Source organism: Anguilla rostrata, chromosome 2 (assembly GCF_018555375.3).
Source record: "Anguilla rostrata isolate EN2019 chromosome 2, ASM1855537v3, whole genome shotgun sequence".
NCBI classification, from domain to species: domain Eukaryota; kingdom Metazoa; phylum Chordata; class Actinopteri; order Anguilliformes; family Anguillidae; genus Anguilla; species Anguilla rostrata.
In genome coordinates this window covers 33,400,961-33,413,626 of record NC_057934.1, presented here as the reverse complement: position 1 = coordinate 33,413,626, position 12,666 = coordinate 33,400,961, and the positions used below count along the sequence as shown (strand labels likewise).

General features: G+C 47.0%; 1 protein-coding gene across 4 annotated transcripts in view; it reads left to right on the top strand.

The window, feature by feature from the left end:
• Positions 1-12,666, top strand: part of LOC135247831 (histone deacetylase 5-like) — an 85,017-nt gene that overhangs the window by 64,647 nt on the left and 7,704 nt on the right. For all 4 annotated transcript variants that reach the window (XM_064321731.1, XM_064321730.1, XM_064321729.1 and 1 more), the window contains 12 exons: positions 1,004-1,137; positions 1,254-1,374; positions 2,435-2,484; positions 6,211-6,318; positions 6,481-6,536; positions 6,698-6,785; positions 6,897-7,016; positions 9,491-9,588; positions 10,285-10,403; positions 11,164-11,297; positions 11,419-11,503; positions 12,418-12,571. In XM_064321731.1, the coding sequence (XP_064177801.1) occupies positions 1,004-1,137; positions 1,254-1,374; positions 2,435-2,484; positions 6,211-6,318; positions 6,481-6,536; positions 6,698-6,785; positions 6,897-7,016; positions 9,491-9,588; positions 10,285-10,403; positions 11,164-11,297; positions 11,419-11,503; positions 12,418-12,571 (1,267 nt within the window). The remainder of the gene's footprint in view (positions 1-1,003; positions 1,138-1,253; positions 1,375-2,434; positions 2,485-6,210; positions 6,319-6,480; positions 6,537-6,697; positions 6,786-6,896; positions 7,017-9,490; positions 9,589-10,284; positions 10,404-11,163; positions 11,298-11,418; positions 11,504-12,417; positions 12,572-12,666) is intronic.

Genomic DNA, 12,666 nt, shown 5'->3' with positions numbered 1-12,666 from the left:
GATTTCTAAGTGAGTAACTACAACAGTAGATGAGACCAATAATTGGTTAGCAAGTAGAGTTCATGATCATTGGTTTTGGCCAGCTTTTACCTCATGCTTATATACTATAATCTTCACATTAACATAAAAGAGGCTTTGGGTTTATTATGATCCAGTGGAAATGGAGGCAGGTTCAGTAAAGAATGGCAAAAATAAGTTGATCTTCTTAATGGCCATATGTTGTCTTGGCTCTTGGAAGACGTGGCTGTAAAAGGTTAGGGACAGCATAGCTAGTGGGATGCAGTAATGGGTAGTAGAGCAATTTCAGAGCATTAATATAGCATATCGCTCAGTGGCAGCACCTCAGTTTCCCCCAGTGTGTGTTATTGCGAGAAAGTGTTGGCGGAGCCAGCTTGGATTAAATACTGCCCTAAATAATAGCAAATTACGGTATGAAGGCAATTCTTCTGAACAGGTGCTCTGGGAAATGTGGCCGATATTGTTAAAAAATATTGTAATCGCCTTCTACAGTAATCTTATTTCAGCTGCCAAGGGCAACCATGAAGGGGAGAAGTGTGTGTTGTAGAAGTGGAGTGTTTGGGTTAATCGCATCTGTGCACAGAAGTAACAAAACGCAGGGGAAAAGAACAAATTTAGGAGACGACACTGATATGTTGCAAAATATTAAGTTCAGAAAGTGTTCTGTCAAAATATTTAGGCTGAAAGAACATGGTGCTCAATATATGTATCAATACCACCCCTATGCAGTGTGTATAACAGCTTCATGGCTAAAATGCATAGCTTTCCTTTAAAAACCATTCATAACTAACCAAAAATGTCACAGAATTCACTGAATGCGTGGATTGTTCAGATACAGTATTAATGGACCATAGCCATTATTCTAGTCATTTTAGCCCTATGGACATTAGAGGTGTTTTTTGTGAGAGCAGTAGGGCGCTAGGCTTTGCTGTGCTGTGCTGTGCTGTGATGTCACTGTGTTGATGAGCTGCGCTGCCCGTCACAGGCGTGGTGTACGACAGCTTCATGCTGAAGCACCAGTGCATGTGCGGGAACACCCACATACACCCGGAGCACGCCGGCCGCATACAGAGCATCTGGTCCCGGCTGCAGGAGACCGGGTTACTCAACCGCTGTGAGGTGAGGCGCGCCGCCTGCTGGCCGGAGGACCGAATTGCACCCGTTTTTTCCGTCGCTTTCAGTTTTCCTGTTGAACTGAGATCCCAAATGAAAGGCCCTCTTGTGTCTGCGAGCAGAGAATCCGGGGCAGGAAGGCCACGCTCGACGAGATCCAGACGGTCCATTCAGAGCATCACACGCTGCTGTACGGCACCAGCCCTCTCAACCGGCAGAAGCTGGACAGCAAGAAGCTTTTAGGTGCGTGTGTGTGTGTGGATGCATGGGTGTGTGCATGCATGCATGTGTAGTGTGTGTGTGTGTGTGTGAGTGTGTATTTTTGTGTGTGCATACGTTCGTGTGCACGTGCATGTGTATGTGTTCATTTGTGTGTGTGTTTGTGTGTGCGAGTGTGCGTATGTGTGCGTGTGCGTGTCGCCCCTTGGCTAATAATTCAACTCCGACCAGATGCATTTCTGAAGGGTTACCTCCTCTGACGGCTGGGTGTATTTTTAGCCCTGGAAGACGCAACACCCCAGACCTCCTCCCCTGTCTCTGAATCATCGCTGGGTTTCTTCTTCTGGGAGCGCAGGGTCTGACCCAGCTGCTGCCCGTCACCAAGCCACCCTAAACTTTCCTTTGTTTCGGATAAACCCTCGCCAATCCGTTTGCTTCGTTTGGGGGAGACCTCCCATTCGTTTTCTCGTTTCGAGAAATCCTTGACGATCTTAGGTGTAGAAACGCTTTCGGAGGAGTTTACTCGTTTGGAAAACCACTAAGGTTAGATATGACCTTAGCTACAGAAACACTCAGCATCTCCAGCCCACAGTTCCTGTGTCTTACTTGGCTGGAACAGTTTTGCCCGCTTGTATCTCTGTAAGCCTGCTTGTTCATCCCTTCAGGAACCTCTTTAAATCTACAGGTGGGGCACAGTTACAGTTCTTACAGATTTCCAGAGACCTGGAGAGCGCTGTCTGAAATGGCCCTCAAGTTGTCCCAGTCCTCTGGTTAATTGCAGTGTAGTCTGTTTGACTAGCTGAAAACGTGCTGAGTTATCAAATCACAGAAATGTTGATTAACCTGAATCAAATTAAAAAGAACGACACTGAGAGGAACCCCAGCGGGGAGGGGGTGGGCGGGTCCTGGTAATTTTGCTGACCCCTCCTCGTCAGCTTGATTGACAGCTCTTCTGATAATCTAGCCAGTGGGGGTTGTGGAGGGCGGGGCTGAGAGACTGACGGCAAACAGGCGGAGTCTGGCAAGTAGGTGAATTGTTCCGGCCCCTGACCCTTCTTCCTCCTGTCTGATTGGTGTCTTCCAGGTCCAATCAGCCAGAAGATGTACGCGGTCCTGCCCTGCGGAGGCATCGGGGTGAGTGCTCTGTGGATGTTTGGGATCACGGTCGTAGGAGAAGGGTCTGGCGATGGCACACGTCCCAGGCTCCTTTGCTCATTGGTGGATAGCCTACAATTCACATATTTTTTTTTTTTTTGTATGACTTTATTTTTTTTTCATTATAAGAACATGACATCCTATACACTTATCACACACAAAACATCCCAACATAAATACAAAACATCCATACATACCAAACATTACTAGACTTACATCAAAACATACAAATCCTACATATTGCTCAGTCCTACATATCTACTATATTTCCAAAACATACCCCCTATTAATTTTAACAACTTAGCTGTCCATTATCGTTTCACACAGCCTCTTTTGCAAATTGACAAATTATTACAAGTTTCATTTTTATCAGTCCTCCAAGAAAAAAAAAAGAAAACAATTCACATATTTTAAAGAGACAAATTTTGTTTTACTTTTTTCCCCCAAATGTTCCGGCGTCCAGGCCTCAAACTAGGCGACCCCGCTTGGGGTCACGACCCACAGCTTGGGAACGCCTGGTGTGATGCATTAACTCACAAATTAAGGTCTGAAGGATTAGGTACCCGTCCTGTACTATCTGGGATGTCCTGCTCTCTATCCAGCGTGTTTTGTATACAAGGAAGTAATGCATCATTTGACCCTGTTATGATTGTAGCTATTTTTACTTTGAGTTTAATTTCAGGGGTAAAGGAAATGGCTGTTTTAGTATCTAAAAAAACAAAAATGTTTACATTTGTTATTCAAAGTTAAGCCCAAACTTTGAGGCGCATCGACTAAATTGAAGGTCCATCGTTTTGTTTACCGTTTAATATTATTAAATGGCTTTTAACAATATTATGTAACAATATAAGAATAAGATAAAATTTTATTCTTGTCAGCATTTAATAATACTATGCTAATAAAATCTAAAATGGTAAGCAAATACTAGAATTCTTTTGTAAATACATGGATAGCCACAAATAATTGTCTATTATGAGTGTGTTGGAAGCATGCTATGGAGTTGTTGTTCATTGTTTTATATTTATCCTATATGCAGTGTAGAACAGTTGAAGCAAGATGGAAACAATTGACTTTTAACTATAGAAGCTGTGATTTACCATTGACTCGCCAGTTAACATCATAGTGAGGATATTAAAGGCTGTTTCCAGGCATGGGTGGGGAGATTTCAGTTTTTAATAAACAATGGAAGCATTTACATTTGCTCAAAGCTGAAATCTGCTACTCACCTTTCCCTATGGACATTCCAGGGTCATAAATGTGTTTTTTAATACTTACAGAAGAAAGCCTTGGGATTTTGTGGGCTTAACTAATTGCATATACTTTCTCCTCTTAAAAACGTCTTCTGGGCTGCAAGTGGAGAGCACTGCTAAATTTTGTTGCTTTTCATAAAGTGAGCTTCTACTATATGTATTACAATATTTGTACATGTTCTCCATATTACATCTCTTACACAGGATCTATTTCTAAATTGTGTTAACCCCCGGTGCTGAATGTGTGGCAGTGGTACACCAGTGTGATGCAGCAACGGGGAGCTGCTCGGTTTCAGCTGTGCTGTGTGTGCTGTGTGTGCGTGTGTGTGTGTATTTCAGGGTTTTCCTGCATTGAAAATTGAGATGTCTTGGGCCGCCCATAGGAGAACTCACATGCAAAAAAAAAAAAAACTGAAACAATTAGAAATGGTCTGTTTGCTGATTGGTACAATTTTGTAGCGACTGGTACAATTTTGTCGTGCATTGCACGTTTTTTGAAGTTTTACGTGCAACCTTAGAGACGCTAGAATGAACTATCAACAGTGAAAAAGAAAAGGCATACCTTGTTTTAGCGAAGTGCAGACCAGAAGGACATGCAAGTGAAACTTAAAAAGAGAGAAGGGTCGCACACTCTGTTTACTCCAACGCAGATTTTTTTAGCCTGCATCTCTTGTGATGGTCTCATGAAGACCAGAACTTTTAAATTAGGGAGGCTAAATATAGGGAGAGGACGTGTCAAGTTGACTGTGGCAGTAAAGCAGTTTAACCTTCAGGGTCCAAGTTGAACTATGCGGTTGTTCCCTGCACTTGGACCGGTACTTCTCTCTAGGGTTTTCGTCATACTTGTTCCTGGTTATGGTTATACACTTTGTTGTACGTCGCTCTGGATAAGAGCGTCTGCCAAATGCCTGTAATGTAATGTAATGTAAAGCCAAAAAAACTGAAACAATTAGAAATGGTCTCTTTGCTGATTGGTACAATTTTGTAGCGACTGGTACAATTTTGTCGTGCATTGCACGTTTTTTAAAGTTTTACGTGCAACCTTAGAGACGCTAGAATGAACTATCAACAGTGGAAAAAGAAAACGCGCACCTTGTTTTAGCGAGGTGCAGACCGGAAGGACATGCAAGTGAAACTTAAAAAGAGAGAAGGGTCGCACACTCTGTTTACTCCAACGCAGATTTTTATCGCCAACGTTTCGGCAGCAGGCTGCCTTCGTCAGGGCTTTAGCACGACGGAATCTGCTTCGTTGCGTAAAAGAATGAGACGGAGTGCTGAGGGCCGCGGGTGACGCTTAGGCGTGTGTTATTGACGTGATTTTCAACAGAAGCCCCCTGCCTTCGTAAATCTTTGCGGTTTCGCGTCTTTATTGGGCAGTTGCTGGTTTATTTATGGCACATCTGCCAACGTTTCAACGTGTGTTTATAGATCATTATGCAATGTGATTTGGATATAATTCCAGGAAAATATGGTTTATGCAAATATCCGGTCTCTTTACAATGGAATGAATGGGAAATGGTTCAGGATTTGGCAATTCTATGCAAATACCCAAATTATGCGATAATCCATTTTGCGATAAAGTGAATTCTACTGTATATACCTACACTGTTTTGTGGGCCTGTGCAGGTATATACTGTGCAGACTGAACTGAGAAATAAAAGTCTGAAAAGCCTTTAATGTTGTACAGGGTACAAGTAACACCAGTGACATAAAGGATGATGCGTGTATTCGAGTGAATGTATTCAAGTAATTTAAATACAGGAGGCGGCCATTTGTGTGGAGTCGGTAAGTTGACAGGTTAATTAATATTGCGCCCTAAGTTTTGACTAACAAAAATTAAATGCATTTCAAGATGTATTGCAATTGCAAATACCACCATTCCTGTAGAATGACCCCCCTTTCAATGTGTAAATCCTTCAGTATAGGCCATTTCCATCCAATTCTGGCACTTAAAATACATAGCCCTTCTATAAATATTTAAATTGTTCCAATTTTTTATTTTTGTCTCACGTTTCATTTTTTAATAGCCTGCATCTCGTGTGATGGTCTCATGAAGACCGGAACTTTTAAATTAGGGAGGCTAAATATAGGGAGATGACGTGTCAAGTTGACAGTGGCAGTAGAGCAGTTTAACCTTCAGGGTCCAAGTTGAACTATGCGGTTGTTCCCTGCACTTGGACCGGTACTTCTCTCTAGGGGTTTCGTCATACTTGTTCCTGGTTATGGTTATACACTTTGTTGTACGTGGCTCTGGATAAGAGCGTCTGCCAAATGCCTGTAATGTAATGTAATGTAAAGCCAGAACGATCGCAGTAGTCACTGTGATACCTAAACTGTATTTTAAGCCAGGATAAACCTTGAATTTGCATGTGTGTGTGTGTGTGTGTGTGTGTGTGAGTGTGTGTGTGTGAATGATCGTTGACCAACAGCTGTGCCTCCCTGCTGCCCCCTGCAGGTGGACAGCGACACGGTTTGGAACGAGATGCACTCCTCCAGCGCTGTGCGGATGGCTGTGGGCTGCGTCATTGAGCTGGCGTTCAAGGTGGCCGCCGGAGAGCTCAAGGTAAACAAAATAGACCCGCGGGAATACTTTGTTCCGTCGCTGAACGCACTCGGGGAAGCTTCCAGAACAAACGGTTCAGACCCCCACCTTCTGACGAACAAGGTTCAGGGTCACTGAAGCTCTGAAGGACTCAACCCTGCTGTGTCTCTTCTCCCTGTACAGAACGGTTTTGCTGTGGTGCGACCTCCAGGCCATCATGCAGAGGAGTCCACTGCCATGTACGTTACCCCACGGAATACTGGGAAATTTCACAGGGCATGCTAGAGAGGGAGTGAGCCCTACGCTCTCCTCTGGGGTTTGAGGGCACCGGTAATATGGCTGGCCATAGACTGCGGCTCTGTACAAACGGACTTCTCCCCTTCTGTGTTTGCATCTGCAGGGGCTTCTGCTTCTTTAACTCAGTGGCCATCACAGCCAAACTCCTTCAGCAGAAGCTCAGCGTGGGGAAGATCCTGATTGTTGATTGGGTGAGTCGGAGGCCTTGACGAAAGCAGCCCCTTTGAATTGAGTGGGTGTGATGTGAGCTTTAGGGCCAGTCTAACCCCGCCCTCTCCTTATCACGACCCGCCCCCCTGCAGGATATCCACCACGGCAACGGCAGCCAGCAGGCCTTCTACAGCGACCCCAATGTGCTGTACATCTCCCTGCATCGCTACGACGACGGGAACTTCTTCCCTGGCAGTGGCGCCCCAGAGGAGGTGTGTCCACGTGTCTGTCTGTCTTTCTGTCTCTCTGTCTGTCTGTCTGTCTGTCTGTTAGTCAGCCCCCTCTCTGGGAATTCTATAGCGTGGCTGCTTGACTGTCAGTCTGCTGGACATTCCATAACCCCTGAAATACACGTGGAAACATTTTCTATTTTGCACCTCACAGCAAGAAGGTCGTGCGTTCTAATCTCGGCCTGGCCCTTTCTGTGTGGAGTTTGCATGTTCTCCCCATGTCCACGTGGGTTTCTGGGTACTCCGGTTCCCTCCCACAGTCCAAAGACATGTGGGCTAGGCTAACTGAGGCTAAATTTCCCATAGATATGACTGAATGGTGAGTGAACGGTGCATGTTCCCTCAGATAGACTGGCGAACTGTATTCCTGCCTCTCACTCAGTGCACGCTGGGATAGGCTTCAGCCCCTCCGCAACCCTGACCAGGAATAAGCGGGTATAGATAATAGATGGATGGAAGATTTCCTTATATTGTAGAGTTTACAAAAGCAATTTATACCTGATACAGTGTTCAATACGCATTAAATATGATGATGCAAAAAAAAAAATTTGTTTTAAAAACAAGAAGTTGACTTTTTAAATAAAATGAACAATCGTAATGCGACAAGAAGCTACCTTTCTGGAAAAGGCTGAATCGTGACGGATGGATGGAGAAAGGGCGCATCAGTGGAAGGCTGTGAGGGCGATCTTCGGACTGAGGACACGCCAGCGGAAACGCACAGACTTGCACGTTTCACCGTGAGTCACGCCCGCGCGGATTTGATTTCCCGAGCGGCCGCAGGTGGTTCGGGAGGAGGGGGCGGAACGTCACGCGGCCCCCGTCGACAGATGAAGAGCGGCGTTAACTCTCCGGCGCACGAACCCGTTTGAACCGCGTTCGGGGCGGCCCGCGTGCGTTCCAGGGGGTCGCTCTGCGGTTGGGCGTCGCGCGGGGGTCTGCTTTTCTCCAATCAGAGGGCTGCGTTTGTGCGACCAATTAAATAATGCTACATCCGTAGTTTTAATCGCTCGTTCCACCTTTTGGCGCTCAGATTTCTGCGTGCAGGAAAAAACCCTTGGGAGCGCAGGTTATCTTTTAGAAATGCGGCCCAGACAGTGCATCTGAGTGGGCACGGCATGTGTCTGTTCAGCCAGCCCTGAACGCTTGGCTCAGGGTTCAGTGCTTATTGATTTCACCCGAAATGAGTCACATTAATTTCAAGCTTCAGTAAGCTAAGTGATTGGAGAAGTCCGATTGGATTTAAAACAGTTTGATTCTCTTCCAAGGTGATGCACTGATTCGTTTACAGATAAACGAACAGAGGTGCTATTGGAGAGTAAACTGTTAAATGTTACTGCAAGGTAAAGTACTGATCCAGATAAGCTCACAGATGTGTGATGGGGGGGTTAATGGTTAAATGTTATTGCAAGGTAAAGTACTGATCCAGATAAGCTCACAGACAGATGTGATTGGAGAGTAAAACGTTAACATAAGCTCACAGACAGGTGTGATTGGAGAGTAAAAGGTTTAACATTATCACAAGGTAAAGTACTGATCCAGATAAGCTCACAGACAGGTGTGATTGAGAGTAAAAGGTCAACATTACGCAGGTAAGTAATCCGATAAGCTCACAGACAGGTGTGATTGGAGAGTAAAAGGTTAACATTATCACAAGGTAAAGTACTGATCCAGATAAGCTCACAGACAGGTGTGATTGGAGAGTAAAAGGTTAACATTATCGCAAGGTAAAGTACTGATCCAATTAATCTCACAGACAGGTGTGATTGGAAAGTAAAAGGTCAACATTATCGCAGGGTAAAGTACTGATCCAGATAAGCTCACAGACAGGTGTGATTGGAGAGTAAAAGGTTTAACATTATCGCAAGGTAAAGTACTGATCCAGATAAGCTCACAGACAGGTGTGATTGGAGAGTAAAAGGTTTAACATAATCACGAGGTAAAGTACTGATCCAGATAAGCTCACAGACAGGTGTGATTGGAGAGTAAAAGGTTTAACATTATCGCAAGGTAAAGTACTGATCCAGATAAGCTCACAGACAGGTGTGATTGGAGAGTAAAAGGTTTAACATTATCGCAAGGTAAAGTACTGATCCAGATAAGCTCACAGACAGGTGTGATTGGAGAGTAAAACGTTAACATAAGCTCACAGACAGGTGTGATTGGAAAGTAAAATGTTAACATAAGCTCACAGACAGGTGTGATTGGAAAGTAAAATGTTAACATAATTGCGAGGTAAAGTACTGATCCAGATAAGCTCACAGACAGGTGTGATTGGAGAGTAAAAGGTTTAACATAATCGCGAGGTAAAGCGCTTGATCCGTTTTCAGAGAAGCCGCTCTCTCTGTCCTCGGAGGGGCAGCGAAACGCGGGAACAGAAACACAAATTTCCCCGGGTTCGTCGTCCGGCCCCGGGAACGCGCCGGCGCTCACGGCAGCCCTCCTCTGTGCGTCCGCAGGTGGGGGCCGGCGCGGGCGTGGGCTACAACGTGAACATCGCCTGGACGGGAGGCGTGGAGCCGCCCATGGGGGACGTGGAGTACCTGACCGCCTTCAGGTACGTCGCACCGGGCTCCGGGAGAAGGGCGTCGGCCGGGAAACGGGAAACCGTAACCAATGGCGATGGTGACCGGCGCCCTGGGGGGGTGACTCTACTGGATCCAATTGCAAGATGAGGACGGCGATGAATCTCTCTTAGTGCCAGCCGGCGTTATACAAGCAACTGGATTTGATTGGGTGGATATGTAGGGCCTTGATTCTCAATGCGCAGAAACTGGGGAGGTTATTGATCCGTGTCATTTAAATAGGGCCCTGTTGAACATTACATTACATTTATTTGGCAGACGCTTTTATCCAAAGCGATGTACAATAAGTGCATACCGAGGGCCATTGGAACAACTACAAAACACAGGTCCAATAAGGTACAATGCTCCTTATGTAACAGTTTTCCATAGCCATGAAGATGGTAAGACCAGTTCACACACTAAGCATAGGCTAGGTCAGAGAGCAATGTTAAGTCAAACTAGGAGGCACGACAAGAAAGTACAACGCCAGGATAATGACACAAGTGCAATATTAGTGCTGGATGGAGGTACATGTAACGTGAACGTGGTACAGGAGGTACATGTGCAACATGAACAGGTTGGGGCAGAGGGTTCCCTGTCGGACGCTCGAGCCTGACCATTCTGGAAGCCCCGGACCGTAGCAGCGTAGCCGTTCTGCTCTCACCTCCGCTCCTCTGCCTCCTGCTCAGGACCGTGGTCATGCCCATCGCCAACGAGTTCTCCCCGGACGTGGTGCTGGTGTCGGCCGGGTTCGACGCCGTGGAGGGTCACCAGTCTCCTCTGGGCGGCTACCGCGTGACGGCCAAATGTGAGTCTCCGCCTCCCGGCATGCGAACGAGCACACCAATCTGCCGCATCTTAACTAATGAGCTGGGACTGTCCGGGCTGAGCACTGCGCTAGAGCGAATCGTTGTCCTCATCACGGAAGAACATTCCGGGCTGAGACAGAATGTATAAAAATGTATTTTCAGATACTGACAGAAACACTTCTTAAGTGTTTTCTTAAGTGGCATACCTCAGAGCAGTGTGCTCCCGTGATGACCGTACTATCTGTATTTGTATACGGCCGCTAAGATTTGCGCAAATTGCCATTCACCTTTCAGTTGCATCTCATCTTCGCCATCGCATTCAAACATTCAACTGCTAACAACGAGACAGAACGATTGTGCCGTAATTCAGACACCCAAATATAATAGTGAAAACAATTAACACCCCATAGTTCTTTGGATCAAGTCCCAGGAAGTGCTGGAAAGAAGGTGTGTGAAGGCCCCTCCGACTGAGATGTTCTCTGTTGCCTTTACTCTTGTAACACGTCTTCCCTCTGGTGGCGCACAGCGGTACTACAAGCCTGTGACGTTGTGGGGCAGCCCAGAATGAATGACACGCACAAAAGGAGTTGAACCATATGCGTCATATTTCTTCTGTTGCTTTGCGTTGTAATTGGTCAAGTCCCACCAATACGCTGTGACTTTGTTGACCAGTTGTTCGGTGATTTCAGATGCAGCGAGTGCCTGCTGAAGCCGTTTTGCCGCTTTTATGGGAAGAGTGATCGCGCTTTTCGTCCCCAGGTTTCGGTCACCTGACCAAGCAGCTGATGACGTTGGCCGGCGGCCGCTTGGTCCTGGCACTGGAGGGCGGTCACGACCTCACCGCCATCTGCGACGCCTCCGAGTCCTGCGTCTCCGCTTTGCTGGGCGAAGAGGTATGATTGAGGGCCCCGGTAGCCAATACGGTGGGAGGGCGGGGCGGGATAGATCTCGCAGGTCAGAGTCTGTATGGTTTGCATCCCACCGGTGGTCAGTAAGCACCTCTGTCGCCCGCAGCTGGACCCGCTGCCTCAGGCCGTCCTGCAGCAGGAGCCCTGTCCCAAAGCGGTGGCCTCGCTGGAGAAGGTCATAGAGATACAGAGTGAGTCTCCCGTCTGATTCGTTTCCTAGCCTGGTTTTCCAAAGGGCCGACTGATCTGTTTCCTAGTCTGGTTTTTCAAAGACCCGTCTGATCTGTTTCCTAGTCTGGTTTTCCAAAAAGCTGTCTTATCTATTTCCTAGTCTGGTATTCCAAAGCGCTGTCTAATCCATTTCTTAGCCTGGTTTTCCAAAGCGCTTTCTGATCCATTTCCTAGCCTGCTTTACTAAAGGGCCATCTGATTCGTTTCCTAGCCTGCTTTACTAAAGGGCCGACTGATTCATTCTCTAGCCTGGTTCACTAAAGGGCCGACTGATTCATTCCCTAGCCTGGTTCACTAAAGGGCCGACTGATTCATTCTCTAGCCTGGTTCACTAAAGGGCCGACTGATTAATTTCCTAGCCTGGTTCACTAAAGGGCCGACTGATTCATTCTCTAGCCTGGTTCACTAAAGGGCCGACTGATTCATTCTCTAGCCTGGTTCACTAAAGGGCCGACTGATTCATTCTCTAGCCTGGTTCACTAAAGGGCCGACTGATTCATTCTCTAGCCTGGTTCACTAAAGGGCCGACTGATTCATTCTCTAGCCTGGTTCACTAAAGGGCCGACTGATTCATTCTCTAGCCTGGTTCACTAAAGGGCCGACTGATTCATTCTCTAGCCTGGTTCACTAAAGGGCCGACTGATTCATTCTCTAGCCTGGTTCACTAAAGGGCCGACTGATTCATTCTCTAGCCTGGTTCACTAAAGGGCCGACTGATTCGTTTCCTACCCTGGTTTACCAAATGGCCGTCAGACTTCCGGTCGTGTAGCGTTGCACGGGAGGAGACCATGGGGGGAGCGGGAGGGGGCGGGGGAGGACCCTGACCGCACGGAGGCGTGCTTGGCGATTAAAACCGCGGGTCTGTGCGCTGCAGGTAAGCACTGGAGCTCGGTGCAGTGCTTCGCCCCCACCGTGGGCCAGTCCCTGCTGGAGGCTGAGCGCAGAGAGAAGGACGAGGCCGACACGGTCAACGCCATGGCCTCCCTGACCGTGGACCCCGAGCCGGGCTCCGCCCAGCCGCCCAGCAGGTGAACACACCCCGACATGTCACAGCATGCCTACCGTTGCCATGATCACTGTCTTTGGAACTTGGGGGCACAACTGTGAGAGCTCCAATTAGCAG